The 18,361-nt window shown below is 43.9% G+C and overlaps 1 protein-coding gene across 1 annotated transcript in view; it reads right to left on the bottom strand.

Moving 5' to 3' along the window:
• The window catches only part of cds1 (CDP-diacylglycerol synthase (phosphatidate cytidylyltransferase) 1), a 44,949-nt gene extending 39,576 nt beyond the window's left edge, over positions 1-5,373 (bottom strand). Inside the window, exon 1 of the mRNA XM_007896959.2 lies at positions 5,233-5,373. Coding sequence (XP_007895150.1) covers positions 5,233-5,289 — 57 coding nt within the window. The 5' untranslated portion in view covers positions 5,290-5,373. The remainder of the gene's footprint in view (positions 1-5,232) is intronic.
• Between the last annotated feature and the right edge of the window lie 12,988 nt (positions 5,374-18,361).

Here is an 18,361-nt window from a genome sequence, read left to right as displayed (position 1 = left end):
TACAGTATATCCTGTGAAGCACTTTGAGATGTCTCAATGGTGTGCTGTATCAAATACAAGGATTATTATAATTTCACCATAGTATTAATTACAACCTTACTACATTACTTTCTTTTCCTGTCCACGCGGCTACTTAGATAACAATTGTCCTGAGTTTACTGCTATCTTTCTCTACACGGTTACTGACAATTTCTTGTGTTCTTACCTTATCCTTCACATTCTTCCTCTGCAAGTTGTGAATATGATTACTCTATCAGGTTCTCTCAAGGTAGCCATTTAAAAATATTCATTTCACAGATCCCCTCTCAGTAACATGTACACACAATATTTGTCATTCATTTCATCGCTGTTTGTGGATATTCCTGTTGTTGCTGCAATCGCCAACAAAAACACATACATTTTACGTCGCACCCTTCAAGGCAGTGTTGAGTCTTCTCAACAGTTACCAGCATTATTTTAAGTCTCTCCAAATTGATTCCACAACTGTACGCAATAATCCAAATAGTAAAACCTAGTCAATATCTTCCACACATTTAAGATTACCTCTTTTCTCTTGAATTCAATGCTACTATATCAAATTCAAGGATTATATATACGTGTATTGAGATGAGAGATCCGAACACAAACCACCGGTCTGAAAAACATCCCTTTTCTCCTACTCTGCTAACTGTTCATGTCCTCCCTCCGCCAGGCTACCACATCCCACTTAATACCATGTGCTTTAAATTTTTTTCCAATAAGCTTCCTGCACCACCTCATTAAATGCCTTTCAGAAATCGTTATTCACAACATCGAATATATTCACTCTGTCAAAACATTGCGGTTTCCTCAAAATATTCAGTAGAATTATTCAAGCACAACCTGCCTTTTCCAAACTGATGCTAGCTTTCCTGAATTAGGCCATGAATTTCTAAATGTTTCTTCATTTGAGCTTTAATCGTGGACTCTACACACAACTGATGCTAACCGGTCTATAATTCCTTCAATTATTTTAACTCCTTTGCCTTTCCCTCTTCCTCTTCTTGTGCAGGACATTAATTAGCAACCTTCATTCCTCTGATCCAAGATTTGGATAATTAGAGTTGGGTACTTCATTATATCTTCTATGACTTTCCTCTAATCTGGGATACATACCATCAATCCTGGTAACGTTTCAACTTTCATTTCTATTATATTTTTCAGTTTCACTTTGAATAAGTATTCATTGCAGTTGCTCAATATCCTCTTCTGGTATTACAACAATCCTTCTGATGAGTCAAATAATAATAATAGTCATTGCATTTAATATAGCGCCTATCATGTCTTCGAGACATCTCAAAGGGCTTCACAGAATATACTGTAAAGTGAATTGACTATATTTTGTGGGCGAAACGTGGCAGTCAGCTGCACACAGCAGTGCCCCATAAACAGTCATGGACTAAGTGACCAATTTATTATTTTTTTTTGAAGGAATTAATGGTCTTTTTTGCTGTATATTTCTATGGTTCTATGCACTTTGTAAAAACGAAGGCAATCATGTTTAAGGAAAATTTATCACTTTTAACTACGCGCACTAGGTGTCAGCTTGGCTTAGTTGGTAGCACTCTCACCACTGAGTCAGACAGTCAATGGGCTCAAGAAAAGTAAAACAAACAGCAAACATGGAGATTGAGGATGGGTAAGAGAGTGGATGAAAACAATTGGTAGAGGTAATTGTAAAGGTTTATATAAGCATATTAAAAGTAAAAAGATAGTCAAAAAAGCCATAGGACCACTTGGGGATGAAAGTGACAGATCCAGTATAACAATAATAATTATTAATAATCTTTACATTTGATATAGTATTGTTCACATCATTATGATGTTGAGTGTCATTGAATCGTCACTTCAGTACAATGCATTGTCAAAGGTGCAGTGTTTTGGATGAGATATTAAACAGACATCTCATCTGCTTGTTCAGCTGGATGTTATAGATCCTGTGACACTATTGAAGAGAGAGGAGAGTTTCTCTCTGTGTCCTGCCAACAATCCACCAAATGAAATTGGTCCTTCACTTCAGAGCTGTTTCTGGGATTTTGCTGTGTACAAACTGGCTATCACACTCGACCAGCACCTTGGGACGTCCTTCCGACGTGAAACGCATTATACAAATGTAATTTTTGTTGTTGTTATTGACTACAAGCTACACAGTCACTACACTTCCAGTAAACCTTTGCGAAGTGCATTGAAGATGAATAGGAAGGTCTTCAGGTGCGACCTGAAGATGGGGAAGGAAGGGGCACGGTTGAGGGATAGAGGAAGAGTGTCTCGATGTCTAGACACCTCCCCCTCCCCCAGACTCGGAGTCGTGCTCTGCCACTGATAAGACACTATATTTGTCACCTACACTCCCAAGTGGCCCCGTGGCTTTCTGACTATCTTTTTACATTTGATACGTTTATATTTGATATGTTTTGTCTTCAGAATTACTTTTACCAATCGTTTTTCATATTCTCTCTTAGCAATCCTAAATCTCCTTATTTTGATTTTTTATACTATCAGAATTCTATTCACCATATGCCTCCAACTAAATAATTGAGTATAATAAAATGCAATAATAACTTTTTAAAATTTCATTTTCTCCAGTCATCCTAGCTTTGCATACACCCTTCTCCTACTTGCAGAAATGTATTTAACCTGCATCCTATCCACCTCATATTTAAATATTTCCCACTGCTGTTCTGCAGTTTTATTCGCCAGGTTTTCTGTTTAATTAATCTAGCTTTGGTCCCATTTTATCTCACTAAAACTTTCCTTTTTACCAATGCCCTGAACTTTGACTTTTTTTCCTTGCCTATTCTCCAATTGAACCCAATTATGCTGCAGATGCAATTTCCAAAAGATCTTTTTTAAGATTAGTTACTTAACATAGTCACTCGGGAGTTACTACTGTACATCGCAGCATTCACACAAACAACTGTGATTGAAGCTCAAATAATTTATAACTGCCATTTGAATGTAAGCATGAGATAATCACATAAAATCACCGGACTGGCTCCGGCCTTCTGCAGTCCCCCGGGCCCTCCGTTCCACCATTGGTGGCCGCGCTTTCAGCCACTACGCCCCGAAACTCTGGAACACTCTTCCTCAATCCCTCAACCTTTCCCCTTCCTTCCCCATCTTCAGGTCACACCTGAAGACCTTCCTATTCTCCTGTGCCTACAGTCACCTCCCCCTCCCCGAGACTCAGAGTCATGCTCTGCCACTGACAAGCACTCTGGGACGCTCCCGTTTGTGAGGGGCGCTATACAAGTATAAGTTGTGTTAAAAGCGCTCCAAGACACTAACCCGGATGAAGGGAACTATCTAAATAGATGCTGATGATGTTATTGTTGTAGAAGTTAGAACCTTGATTGTTTTCTTACGTTTATTAAAATACCTTGGGACATCCTCCCGATATGAAAGGTGCTAAAAAGCCACAATTTGTTATTGTTGATGGAATTATTTTATTTTCACTTATTGAAGGGTCAATAACAGGTGTTATGGTTAACACCAACACCGAGTACCTTTACTGGTCTGCAATACCATTTGCTTAAAATGATTGTGATGCAATCAAACAAGCTGATTGAATTGTAAACGCAAATTACTGGAAAATATATCCTTTTTAAATAACCTGTTCTTTTCCCAAATTATTAAACATTACTTATTACTAGCTACATTATTCTTTTCAAGAAACAAAAAGTTATCTCAGGATGCAATCTGAACACTTAATTAGTAATGATTGACACAACTTTTTTTTTTAAAAAACTTAAGTTTCTCGGTAATTTAAACAAATGAACTTGGACATGTGTACCAATTTATATTACGATGTCTGAAAATGCTTCACAGATAATTATTATCAATTACAAGTGTAGTGATTAATTTTGTGAGCAAAAGTGGCAGCCATTTGGATCATCAGCAAGGTACAAAACAGCCATGAGGTGAATGAATGGCTAAAGCATTTTTGCCCAGGGTAGTTCAAACAGCTGCTCTTTGGGTTCAGTAAGTAATGGAATGTGATAGTACATACATTTAATCTGTTCGTGTTCTTCTTGGGCTAATTATTCATAACATTTACCTGACATGATTATTGCAAATAGCAGAGATTGTAGCCAGCACAGCTCATTGAATTTAATACTCTAAACCCCCTTTAAGTACAGCATTTAAATACCTGTGGTAAAGGTCAATTAGTGTTACTGCATTTAGATTTTCTCAATAACATTTTAATAGTAGTGGCTGACAATATTTTATCTGAGGTTTTCAGATTTCCCCCACACACTGGTAGAGTTACTACAATTGGTATAATTGTGTTTTGCTCAGTTATAAGGTTAGCACATAGATTACAATTGTATTTTGCTCAGTTATAAGGTCACAACAGATCAACATAGATTGGCTTTGTCTTGCTTTACACACAATCACCCACAGTAATACAGCACAAGTAGTAAGTAAGGTTAGACATTGCTAATGCTGTAATCCAGTTTTCTCTGGGAGGTCTGATGCAGGTCAGTGCAGACACTGACATCACCCTTGTTAGTTTACCTTATTACCCCCCTCCCTCAAATAATGCACAAACAATTCACGTTGCTGTGGTGAAGATTCCCTCTTGCCATTGGATTATGGCGAGAGAATAAATGATAACGATTGCAGGTATCATACCAGACATCAGGAAAACAGCAGTTTTAAGCAGACATGGGAACTGGCAGCTACACGGTGCACTTTGGGAGCTGCAAAGGCAACACGTTTTGTGGTTGCACAGCATTTATTATTACACACACACAGACACACACACAGCACTGGGCTGATCGCTGGCTGTGCAGATTACCCTCTCTGTAGTCTCTCTCACTCTCTCTGTAAACATTTCCTCCCTCTCCCTGGTTTCTATTTCTCTCTCTGTAACCATTTCCTCTCTCCCTGTCTCTGGTATTTCTCTGTGTGTGTGTGTGTGTGTGTGATGTACACTCTATCTCTGTCTGTGTGATAATACTGTGTGTGTGTGTGTGTGTGATGTACTCTGTCTGTGTGTGTGATGTACTCTGTGTGTGTGTGTGTGTGTACTCTCTCTGGGTGTGTGTGTGTGTGTGTGCTATGTCTGTAAGTGTGTGTACTCTCTCTGGTTGTATGTGTGTACTCTGTGTGTGTGTGTGTACTCTCTCTGGGTGTGTGTACTCTCTGGGTGTGTGGGTGTGTGTATGATGTGACCCCCCCCCACACACACAGCTCGGCTCGGGGCAGTACCTTGTCACTCAGGTTGTCGGGCTCCTTCTCTGCTCTCCTCTGCCTCAGCTCACTCATCGCTGGGCTTGTTCCCTGTCCTGGGGCTGGTCAGGGCTTCACCTCTCTCTCTCTCTCCCCCTCTCCCTCCCTCTCTCTGTCTGTCTGTCTACACACTCCCTCCAGTTGGGGGCGGTCTCGGCGGGGATTGATGGCTGTAAACGCTCCCCTTTTCTCCTTCTCGTTTCCTTCGCAAGTGAAACCCACAGCGGCCCGACCCCCCCCCCCCTCCCCCACCAACCGCCACAGCCCCGCCCCCTCCCCCACCAACCGCCACAGCCCCGCCCCCTCCCCCTCCAACCGCCACAGCCCGCCCCTCCCCCACCACCAACCGCCACAGCCCCGCCCCCTCCCCCACCACCAACCGCCACAGCCCCGCCCCTCCCCCACCAACCGCCACAGCCCCGCCCCCTCCCCCACCAACCGCCACAGCCCCGCCCCCTCCCCCACCAACCGCCACAGCCCCGCCCCCTCCCCCGCACCAACCGCCACAGCCCCGCCCCCCCGCACCAACCGCCACAGCCCCGCCCCCTCCCCACCAACCGCCACAGCCCCGCCCCCTCCGCACCAACCCCCACAACCCCGCCCCTCCCCACCACCAACCGCCACAGCCCCGCCCCCCCCGCACCAACCCCACAGCCCCGCCCCTCCCCACCAACCGCCACAGCCCCGCCCCCTCCCCACCACCAACCGCCACAGCCCCGCCCCTCCGCACCAACCCCACAGCCCCGCCCCCTCCCCACCAACCGCCACAGCCCCGCCCCCTCCCCCACCACCAACCGCCACAGCCCCGCCCCCGCACCAACCGCCACAGCCCCGCCCCGCCCCTCCCCCACCACCAACCGCCACAGCCCCGCCCCCCGCACCAACCGCCACAGCCCGCCCCGCCCTCCCCCACCACCAACCGCCACAGCCCCGCCCCCCCGCAACAACCGCCACAGCCCCGCCCCCCCCGCACCAACCGCCACAGCCCCGCCCCCCCGCAACAACCACCACAGCCCCGCCCCCCCCGCAACACACAGCGACAGCCCGGATCAGGACAGCTCCACCTCCCAGCAATCACTGGCTGAGCAGATACACAACAACAACAATAAAATAATATTTATATGGCGCGGCTCACGGCGGGAGGACGTCCCAAGGCGCTGGACAACCAGTGCTTCGGACCCGAGCTGGGGGTCGGGAGCGGAGGAGGGTGGAAGGAGTGGGGGGGGGACGGGGGGACAGGAGGGAGAGCGAAGGCACTGTTGAAGAGGAGGGTCTTGAGACACGTCTTGAAGATGGCGCGGGAGCGAGTGAGGCGGAGGGACCGGGGGATGGAGTTGCAGAGGGTGGGGGCAGAGTGGCGGAAGGCCCACACACCGATAGTGGGGTGACCGAGGCGGGGGACGTGAAGCAAGGCCGGAGCCCGCTGAGCGGAGGGAGCGAGCAGGATGGTAGGGGGTTAGGAGGTCCGAGAGGTTGAGGGGAGCAAGGCCATGGAGGGGTTTGAAGGTGAGGACCGGGATCTTGAACTGTATCCTCTGTGTGATGGGAAGCCAGTGGAGTCGGGTGAGGATGGGGGTGATGGGGTCGCGGAGCTTAGTGTGGGAGAGGACACGGGCTGCAGAGTTCGGGGTGATCTGCAGCCTATGGAGAGAGGAGTCGGGGAGGCCGACAGGCAGTGAGTTTGCATAGTTGAGCCTCGATGTAACGAAAGCGTGTGTGAGGGTTTCGGCCGCCCGCGGTGTGAGACAGTGTCGGAGCCGGACAACGCTGCGGAGGTGGGGGAAGGCAGAGCGGGTCATGGCACAGGATGTGGGGTGGAAAGGATAGTTGTGGGTCAAACAATACGCTGTGGTTCCGGACCGGCTTAGTAAGGTGGAGTGTGCAACCAGGGATGGTGATGCTGTAGTATTCACTGCAGCCAATCAATGCACGGATTATTATTATTACAACCCACAGGCGTATTGCAGCAGAACGCCGGACATTAAAATGTCTCTGTCAATTGCAAATCAGCATCCACATTCTTTAAGGGTTACCAAGCAGCACGCAGTAGAGAGTCATTTTCACCAGGTTAAACTGCCTTGTTGAACACTTCATTGAGTCAGTAAACAGAGAAATGTACAATGAGATGACTGAATGATGCCAATCGTGTCCGCTTAAAAAAAAAGTTAAACAGAAAATGAACAACGACAAGATTACATCTGTATAGCGCCTTTTACGTCGAGAGGACATCCCAAGGCGCTGGATGTACAACATTTCAGACCCGAGCTGGGGTCAGGAGGGGGAGAAGGGAGGGGAGGGGAAGGGGGGTGGCCGATGGCATGGTCGAAGAGGAGGGTCTTGAGGCGGGACTTGAAGGAGGCTAAGGAGGGGGTGAGGCGGAATAACTGTGAGATGAAATTCCAGAGGTTGGGGGCAGAGTGGCTGAAGGCTCTCCCACCAATGGTGGGGCGGGTGCGTCGGGGGACGTGGAGCAGGCCAGAGCCGGCTGAGCGGAGGGAACAGGCGGGTTGGTAGGGGGTTAGGAGGTCGCAGAGGTAGGGTGGGGCGAGGATCTTGAACTGGATCCTCTGAAGGATAGGGAGCCAATGGAGTCGGGCGAGAATGGGGTCACGGAGTTTGGTGCGGGAGAGGACACGGGCTCCAGAGTTCTGGATTATCTGCAGCCTGTGGAGGGAGGAGTTGGGAAGGCCGACAAACCAGGGCGTTTGCATAGTCGAGCCTGGAGGTGATGAAGGCATGAACAAGAGTTTCAGTGGCCTGAGGGGTGAGGTAGTGGCGGAGTCGGGCGATGTTACGGAGGTGAGGGAAGCAGAGCGGGTCATGGCTTGAATGTGGGGAAGAAAAGACAGTTGAGGGTCGAACAAGACACCAGGTTCCTGACTGGCTGGTGAGTTGTAGTGTGCAACCATGGAGGTTGATGCTGCCAGAGCCTGAGGTGCTGAGGCGCTGGCGTGAGCCAATCAGGAGGGCCTCAGTCTTGTTCACATTCAACTGTAGGAAATTTGCCCTCATCCAGGACTTGATGTCCGACAGACAGTCTGTCAGGACAGCAGTGGTCCTGGAGTTGAGGGTGGAGGCAGAAAGATAGAGTTGGGTGTCATCCGCATATATATGGAAGTTGACCCCATGTCTGCGGATGATGTCACCAAGGGGGAGCATGTAGATATTAAAGAGAAGAGGGCCAAGGACAGAGCCCTGGGGGACGCCAGATGTGACAGTGTGGGGGCTGGAGGAGAACCTTAGAGACAACAAAGTGGAGACGGTGAGAGAGATAAGAATCAAACCAGGCAAGGGAGTCCTGTAGCTCAGTGGTTAGAGCACTCGCCTTGCAACCGAGACATGTGGGTTCAATTCCAGGCAGAGCGAAACCTTGGGCAAGTTTCCTTACGCCACACGCCTAATAATAATCCCTCCAAAACAATAACAAATTGGGTCATTTTCAATCCACGACTGTTTGTGGGACACTGCTGCGTGCAATTGGCTGCTGGGTTTCACCCACAAATATACGGTCAATTCATTTTACAGTCTATTCTGTGAAGCACTTTGAAATGTCGAGTAGACGTGAAAAGCGCGATATCAAATGCAAGGATTATTATATTATAAGAGCAGGTCCGTGAAGATTAAGTAAATGAAACCTGAAAGACAGATTTCAAAGACTTGTGCCACAGCAGAATGTGCTCCATCTAAAATGTACAATTCACTTAAGAACTCTGGGTTCATTAGAAATAAATCACAAAACAAATTTTGTTTAAAATCAAAATGACTTAATATCTATTGATATTTGTGAACAAAGTCGCTCGCAACATGTTGACATAAGGCTGACTGTGAGTCACTGCCTTGATACAATAGGCAAAGCAAGCCTTTTGCTATTGATAATAGCTAATATATTGTGGGAGCTCGGTTTAGCTCAGACTAATTGTATCAACATTAGCCACTTGTGTCTGTAATGAGATTTTTATAAGCATTCATTAAGCAGATATCACAAAGGTGCGTAATTTTACCGATGAGCAGACAATAACCTCCAGTGTTTTGTGGAGAATTTCAACAACCATGATATAAATTGGTCAACCTTTCCCACACCCATTTTATATTTATTGCCATATTATATGTGGTTTTAAAACAAGCAATTTCTTTCCAGCACAGACATGATTTGGCAGGATAGGAGTATACTTTCTGAGGTAGGTTTCTTCCCCCTCCCTGAAAATCAACCTTTGTTACCAGGTCATCAACCTTTGGTCCTTAAGAACAGTGCTTTTATCAATTGGAACTGTGACACCGGTTCATCAGCTTGATTGCACATTTAAATGATCTAATACACATTTTACATAAGGGTTAACAGAACCACTCATCTGTAAGCAAGGTGACTGTCACTTAATTTTCACGAAACTGTCTTCTCACGTAAATAGACAAAACCAGTCTGGCAATGAAATTTTTTGCAGCCGAAAAAAGGTTTGCTTTCTTTTGGGGGGACGTATTTCACTGTCTGTCAGCCACAGTAAACGCTGTAGACATTAAATGCTTGCACAAAAAAGGAAACTTGCTGAATTGGAAAAACAGCAATGGTCCTAAAGGAACAATATTGCATGTCAGCAATTCCCGACAAAGCAGTACACAGAAATGCAAACATTTTGTGGTTTTTCAGGGGTTAGTTATGCAAGGTCAATATGGGATTAAAGAATGTCAAGAGCTTAACTCTTAACACTGACCTCTTGAGCTCAGCTCCCAGTCAGCTCTTTGACGTGTTTTGAGAGGTCCTCTTGATATGAAAGGCGCTATATACACTACTGTAAATGTAAATTACATTTGACAGACTGTCTGTCAGACATCAAGTCCTGAATACGAGCCAACTTTCTATAGTTCAACGTCAGCAAGACCGAGGCCCTCCTGATTGGCTCGCGCTAGGGCCTCCGCACCTAGGCACTGGCAGCATCAGCATCCACAGATGCACAATCCACCTCACCAAGCCAGTCAAGAACCTAGGCATCTTATTCGACCTCATTTGTCCTTTCTTCCCCAAATACGTGCCTTGACCCAGACTACCTTCCCCCACCTCCACAACATTGCCCGACTCCACCACTGCCTCACCCCTCAGCATGCCTTCATTACAATCAGGCTCAACTATGTCAATACCCTGCTCGTCGGCCTTCCCAACTCTTGCCATCACAAGCTACAGATCATCCAGAATTCTGTAGCTTGTGTCCTCTCCCGCACCAGGCTCCGTGAGCCCATCACTTCCACTCTTGCCTGGCTCCCCATGACACAGAGGATCGAATTAAAAATTCTTGTCCTCATCTTCAAGGCCCTCCATGGCTTTGCCCCCTCCCACTCTCCGACCTGCTAACCCCGATCAACCTGTCCGCTCCCTCCGCTCAGCAGGCTCCAGCCTGCTTAATGTCCCCCGCCAAGCCTCATCAAGTGATTCTCATTAGCTGATGTTGCTGCAATTCTGAAATAATAGCATAAATGTTGGAAGATCAGAGCAAATCAGTCAAGCATCTGAAAATAAAAAAAGTGAATGTTTCAGGTATGATTCTACATCAAACCCTTTTCTGTTGGGAATAAAATAAACATACATATTACTTGCTAATACATACTAATAACAATCACAGCAGCTACTACCCTTACATAATGGGGATTAGATACACAGTCTCTCCTTGGGGTTGAGCTTGCTCCAAAGTGACATGTTTGGCAACTAGAATGCAGGAATTGAATCAACCTTCTGTGATGGTCTGAGTCCACTCCCGGACACTCGAGCGCAGATGGCAGAAATCCGGCCTCACGATTCACCACCATCTGTGGCTCAAGCACCTCCGCACCTACTGCCTCTCCCTTTCACAGGCCAAAACTGACTTTTTCTCCAAAGTCATCCTGGAGGCCAAAAACAGCCCAAAGACACTGTTTTTCACTGTCCATCATCTCCTCTGTGAACCCCCTCTGGCCCCCTCTATCCTCACATCAAACGCCAAGTGCGAAGAGGTCCTAGACTTCTTCACCTCAAAGATTGAAAACATCCACTTGGCTGCATCGTCCTCCCCCACCATGTCCCCTTCCACCCCACCGAGATCATCCACACTGCCTTCTCCCTCCGCCACGGCTCCTGCCACTCTCCTCTCCTTACACTCCTTTGCCCCCATTTCTCCCTCCTCCCTCTTAACCACAATCATCTGCTACCTTCAACCCTCCCCACCCAGCTGCTGGTCACTCAACTCCCCCTCCTCTCCACTCTGGCCAACCAGTCTCTCTTCTCAGGCTCTGTTCCACTCCCCCTGAAAACCACCGTTATCACACCCCTCCTCAAAAAACCCACCCTCGATTCCCTCTGATCTCATTCATATCCAACCAACCCTTCCTTGCTAAAGTCCTGGAAGGTTAATTTCGGTGACACCGCTCCCTCCACTCCCTCCTCAAGCCCCTGCAGTCTGGTTTTTGCCCTGCCCACAACACAGAGACAGCACTTGCCAAAATCACAAACGATGACCTCTCTACCTGTGACCAGAGCTCTCTCTGCCTCCTCGTCCTCCTGGATCTCTCTGCCTGCCTCCGACTGTACCTTATCCCAAATGCAGCTGAAACCCTCATGCATACGTTTGTCACCTACAGCCTGGATTACCCAAACACACTCCTCGCCAGTCTCCCCGGCTCCATTATTCAAAAAATCCGGCTCATTCAGAACTCTGCTGCCCACATTCTTACCTGGACCAAACTCCATATCCACATCTCACCAGTTCTGGCCAGGCTCCCCTGGCTCCCCATCACCGAACACGTTTTCAGCCACAATCCCTCCGCCTCGCACCCCCCCCCCTCCCCTTTTTCAAGTTCGATCTGAAAGCCTTCCTTTTCGACCGTGCTTAGGGTCACCTCCCACGCTGCTTGGAGTGAGGTTCCGCCACTGTTGAGGGCTCTGAGACACTACCCTGTGTGGAGAGAGCTACATAAGTGCAAGTTGTTGTTGTTCCTGAGCCAGGTGGGTGGTTAGTCCTCCAGTGCACTGCTGATGACGGACCAGCAGCAGGACCTGGTGGGATGGGACTCTCCCCTTGGTTTCTATTTACCATGTAAACCAAAGCTCTAATGGGGTCAAGTGATCTTGCTGAGGTCATGCAGCAGGAAACTTGCCAGATAGTGCTCTCAATTTCAAGACATGCTCGTGAATCTCCAGCAGTACCCCAATGTACACTCAGCTTTCGCTTTTGCCAGCCTCAACCTAATACATTCAGGTTTGCCAGAAATTAAAATACATTTGTGGCTTAAAGTCAACCAAATACTAGACCAAAGTAGCCCAATATTATGTTGCCTACTATGGGTAGCAGAGTGGCCAATTTAGATGAGTGCTTTTGAAACTGTGTATGAAAAGGAGAAAAAAAACATATTTTTCAGGTTTAACTTATTTTAAATTAGACACCCGCCCAAAACTATTGTGTTCCCAATAAAAACCATGCCCAATTGAGCATAAACCCTCCCAATCTGGCAACATTAAATGCAATATGGAATTAAATAAACAGGGTGTGTTCATCCAGAGAGCGAGCATGCATTCGATTCCAGACTCTGAGAAATTTACATTCATAGCTGGCACTCAACTGTGGAACTCTGATTTGGACTCTTACTCTTAAGTGATAGGTTTCTGCCTGTGTCAGATGGAAACAGGTGATCAAAAAAAAATGTATAGCAGTTACTTATAATAGTAACAACAATGCGATCACAAGAAAAAACAAGTACATGAACTTTGAAAGAGTGTGTTTCTTTAAAGAGCAATCTGTGATACACAGCAAGATAGAGATGTAGAAATTAATTTGCTTTATAAAGTTAGGATTTTTATACTGTGCTTGCTACTCTGGTGCTTGAATCATCAGGAGTATGGTGCACTTATTTCATTTTTGTGGAAGAACAGTTTCAATCGAGATGATGTTCCTGAAGGAGAATGAGCTGACCAGATGAGATCGACAGCAAAACAGGAAACACCAGTTCCGATGGGAGTGTCAGACCCAAAACTTTAATTACATGATACAACAAAAAAAATCAAACATTTCTCTTGCATGTCTTTCTGTCCATTTACAGCTTTTTAAAAATAGTTTAAGGCTGGGCCAATCAGCTATCCTCCTCACACCATGTGAACTAGCATTTAACTGAAGGAAATGTTTTAAAAAATTGAAAATCTAGGTAAAAGGTCAAAGCCCATAGTAGTGTTCTGCCTCTAGGTTTAAAAACAAACATGAAATGCAAGGACATGATGCCAAATTTAGGTGTTTTTTGATTGTAGGAGGTTGGGAAGAATGAGGCTGGGAGCTTCCCAGGCTTGAGGTCCTGATACAGAATATGATTAACCATATTTTTGCTGTTGGGCTGACAAAAACAACTGAACGTAATAGATAAAGAGTATTGTATTGTCTTCTTCAAACTTTGGGGCCAGCCAAATGGACCAAACACAATGATCATTTCTGCTCATATGTTTTCAAATTTTGTTGAATTCTTCCCTTATATCACAGACGAAGCTAAACAAAAACATTTTAATTTATTTATTGGAGGGAAAAGCAGTGCAGTGTCATAAGATAAGCCAACAGTTTATTACAAAAAAATCACAACTGTACATTTGTTATTCACAACAGACTACATGTACACTGCAGTTTTACATTTTAACAGCTTTGACAATGCTCAAGTCAGCAAGCTAGTATTTTGAGTATTCAACATGTGCACATATAAAAAACAATATTTTTAAGTTAATGTGACAGGTTTATAGTATTATGGGAGATTCCCCAACGTCATTCAAGAGTGCAAAGATTCATTTGTAGATTATTTAAAACACACTAATAAATCATCTGTTAATTTTATGATCTTGGAAATCACAATCATAACAGACTGATGGAAAACATTAATGAACAGACACCTAGACTATGCTAGGGAATTCAAGTTTGACAAATGGAATGAAAGACTAGGCTGAAGGAGTTTCCCCCGCCCATTGACACATATTTTGGATACAATCTTTCATGACTTTTCCCTGCCTCTGCTTCCATCAGTCACCCTGACTGTACATTAATATTTCAAAAGAGAGAGAGGAAAACAAAGCAGAGGAGTTTATTTATATGACACACCATATGGCTCTGATATTTTTGGAAGGGACAGAATGCTGAAATACAACCGCCCTTAAAAGTATATATATCAACATAAATAAAAATACCAATAAAAACATATTGAAACTTTGGAACTATAAAAATGCTTGAAAAAGAGTATTAAAGAGTATGGGTTGCAATCAGTGGAGTAGGATTAGATTAGGTGACCCATGAAAACAACATCAGACTCCCTGGGCCCAAATAGTCTGTAATATGGGAACATTCTATGCTTCTAAGCAGGAGGGCAAATTTTTTCTTTTTATTTGTGCCATTTCTGCAAACTGCTTTATCTCATTTGGCCAACTACAGAGTGCCAACCAGGCAACAGTCCATAACGTGACAGATCCTGAAACAGCAGGCTTCGTCATTCTCACTGGCTTTATCAAAGGGGATGCCAAATCACTATTTAATCTAGGCAAAGCAAAGATGGAATTGGGCTTTATAGCTGTCATATGCTACGGCCACCCATAAAAGTATATAGTCACTACACTTTACATTGAATCCTGTAAAATGCTTTGAGGCATCCTTGACATGAAAGGTGTGATATCAAATGCAAGGATTACTTTTATATTAGGGAACACTGCACCCAACTCTCAAAGTATCGATTTTCTGCCCATTGTATTAAAATAATTATCTAATGTAACATTAGTAATTTTTTCTCCCCATCGGTATTCTCAGAGCTGAGTTTGTCAAGCAACTCTTCCGTATATTGTAATTGAATCTTTTACACATTCTCATGAACAAAAAGTGACTTTTGTCACTCTGACACTTCCTCAAGGTTTCCGCTCAAGGAGTGGTCCATATATTCGATTAAGAGCATGAATAATTAGTTTCATCCATCATATTCAGTAAATAGTAGCTAATTACAGCAAAGAGTGGATCAACTGCTTCTATTCCCAGAATAATGCTTTGGCCACTCACACTCTGGGCTCCCTGAGCATGGAATCCAATTCTCAAGTTAGATGTGCTCAATGAGAAACAGGCCAGACTAACATTTGTGGTTTGTTACACACCGCCAGTTCAAACTAGGAGGAACAACTTGTCGTTTGCTACATGTCCCATTTTAGGAGTGCATATGAGAAAAGGAAGGTAGTACTGATGAGGGACTTAATTCGGTCCAAAATAAACTGGGAATGTCCAGGTTGGAAGGACTTTGAGCTTGTTGTCATTGTTAACAATGTTTCTGTGTCTGGATACTCTGAAATGCATAACTGTTTCCTGACTCAGTATTAGGGAGTTCGCTGACACTGTGAACTCCGTCAGGAAACAGTTATGCATTTCAGTGTATCTACACACAGAAACATTGTTAATAACAACATTGACAAGCTCGAAGTCCTTTCCACCTGGTCATTCCCAGTTTATTTTGGACCAACTTCAGTCCTCCATCAGTACTACCTTATTATATTAGACAAACTGGCAATGGCAATGTTCAAAGAGTAGTAGTTGACCCACTACATGGCAGAAACCACAGCTCAACAACATTCAATTTGACTTGGGAAATGGCATAAGTATGCAACCAAAATGTAGTAAACGACTTCAGGGGTGTGACGATTAAGCTAAGTGACACACTGTACTTCTCAAGGACCAATTAGTTGAGGACACCCTTCAAAAACATTATGCAAAGCTTGCAAGACAAGCAGATACCCAAGTGAGGCAAATGTATCAACAGGAAAATAAAAAAGGGGAGATTCAAAAAGGACGATTTACAAAGATCATCCAAGGAAATGAGAGGGAGACCATTGGGCTGCATACAAGACTGTACTGAAAGAGGTAAAACAAAGATATGGGGAACCAAGCAAAAATTGGAAAGGTCATAGCAGAAAAACCAACATATATTGCCAATAAATGCTTTTAATGTGATAACATTAAGGGGACAATCAGTAACAGTAAGATCTTAAAACCTGAGTCATCTGTATTGGGACCCTTCTTTGATAAAAAAAATAATGACCTAGATTCACAGGCTCAGTGAAAGGTAGTTAAAGTTGCAGATGACACCAAATTGGGGGTAAACCATGGAATCAGAAGACACAGCAAAAGTCTTGCAACGGACGGATGACTGGAAAATTAAGTTCAATACTAATAAATGCAAGATACTGCATATAAGAAATAAAAATAGGAGGGCCTTAATACTCTATGGATGGATGGAACTTGCCAAGAGGCAGCTGAAAGAGATCTAGGGTGATAGTTGACAAATCACTCACCATTTCAAAACAATAATCAAGGCAACCATGATGCTGGCCTATATTGCCAAATCAGTTAAGTTCAGAAGACTAGAAATCATGCTCAAGATGTAGTGGTCTGGTCAGGCTGCACCTGGAGTACTGCGTACTGTGACATAAGGGAGCTTCCCGGGCTCTAGAGGCAGTGCAGAGCAATGAAGACGATCGCTAATGTAATATGATAAACTATGATAATAATTAGAGCTTTTCAGTCTAAGAAAGATGTCTCAGAGGGGACCTTATAAAAAGTAAATGCGATTTTAGCTAGGATTCAGAAAATAAACCCCAAGCAATACTTTCAGATAAGGCAGAGCAGCAAAACAAGAGGGCACAAATTCAAGGGAGCAAATGGCAGTTTCAAGACGGACACAGGAAGTATTTCTTCATCTAAAGTGTAAAAAACAACTAGAACAGATTACCAGGTATCTGGCTGAGGCCAGGATATTGGACACATTTAAGAAAATAGCTTGATGCTGTGATGGGAACACAGTAGGATAGGTATTCTGGAATGATGAGGCCAAATGGATTGAAGGGTTTTCTTCATTCAAACAGATCTTATGATCTTGGGAGGTACAAGAGCAGTACGGAATATGTTAAAGTCTCATTTACTACATTTTAATCAAGAGAAAAGCTTTCTGAGAAAAACTAGTTCAACATCCATCAGAAAGAGGGAAAACGCAAATAGTCAAAACAGTTTGTTCACCTGCTTGTTATTCATAGATATCATGGCTCTATGTTAAATAGAACAGAGGCAACACAAAACAATTTTAGAAAGGGATACCTTTTCTGTCTGAAAAGCACAACATTGCAATGCTGGAACCATTTTTCTCAAACAGATTTTTGACCACATAAGTAAATGCCTGGGCATAGACATCATGCACAATTGTTATAAAACAATTAAAATGATTCATCTTTCTGGAATGATGCATAAAATTGGTACATGCATTGTGGAAATTCCATTTCATTCTTATAGTAGCTCGTTAAACTTTAATTCTAAAAGGATACTGCAGAATGTGCAAAACATGTTTTTTTCTTTAGCTGTAAACACCAAGTTACAAGTGATTGCCCATCTAATTATCAGATCATTGTAAGTAAGCTTCTAAAAGATGTGAATGCTTCTGTTATCAATGCTTATTTCTTTACAGGGATGGAACAGTATGGCTTCAGGCTATATCAATATCCAGTTTATGGAGGAATCATTACAGTATTTATATTAGGTGGATGGACTTTTCTTTCCAAGAATGTTTACTTCTCAATGAGGTTATATAAGATTGCAAACAACATGTCATCTACAAAACAATTGAACCCATTCAGTAACTACTTCTACTTTGGATGTTATATCATAGACAAAGGGTCAAAATTGTAAAGAAATAACATTAACATGTAACATTACAGCATAATTAGAAATAAATTATCAAACCATTAAACTGAAATCAAGAAATGCTAAATTCCATCATTTTCTTTCCTGTCAGTACAAACATTAAACATTATAATATTTTTTACCTTCGTATAAAACATTAACATTCTTAACATATAATAATCCTTGCATTTGATATAGCGCCTTATCACATCTTCAAGACATCTCAAACTCCTTCACAGAATATACTGTAAAGTGAATTGACTGTATATTTTGTGGATGAAATACAGCAGCCAATTGCACACAGCAGTGTCCCACAAACAATCATGGATTGAAATGACCATTTTTTTTTAATAAAGGAAATCTTGACCATATCAAATGCAAGGATTATTACAAGTGGAATTATAGTCAGGCAAATTTGTTCAGAA

This window comes from Callorhinchus milii, unplaced genomic scaffold (genome assembly GCF_018977255.1).
Source record: "Callorhinchus milii isolate IMCB2004 unplaced genomic scaffold, IMCB_Cmil_1.0 Scaffold1, whole genome shotgun sequence".
In the NCBI taxonomy this organism is placed as follows: domain Eukaryota; kingdom Metazoa; phylum Chordata; class Chondrichthyes; order Chimaeriformes; family Callorhinchidae; genus Callorhinchus; species Callorhinchus milii.
Note: the sequence above shows the minus strand (reverse complement) of the source record. Positions and strands in the feature narration are given on the sequence as shown.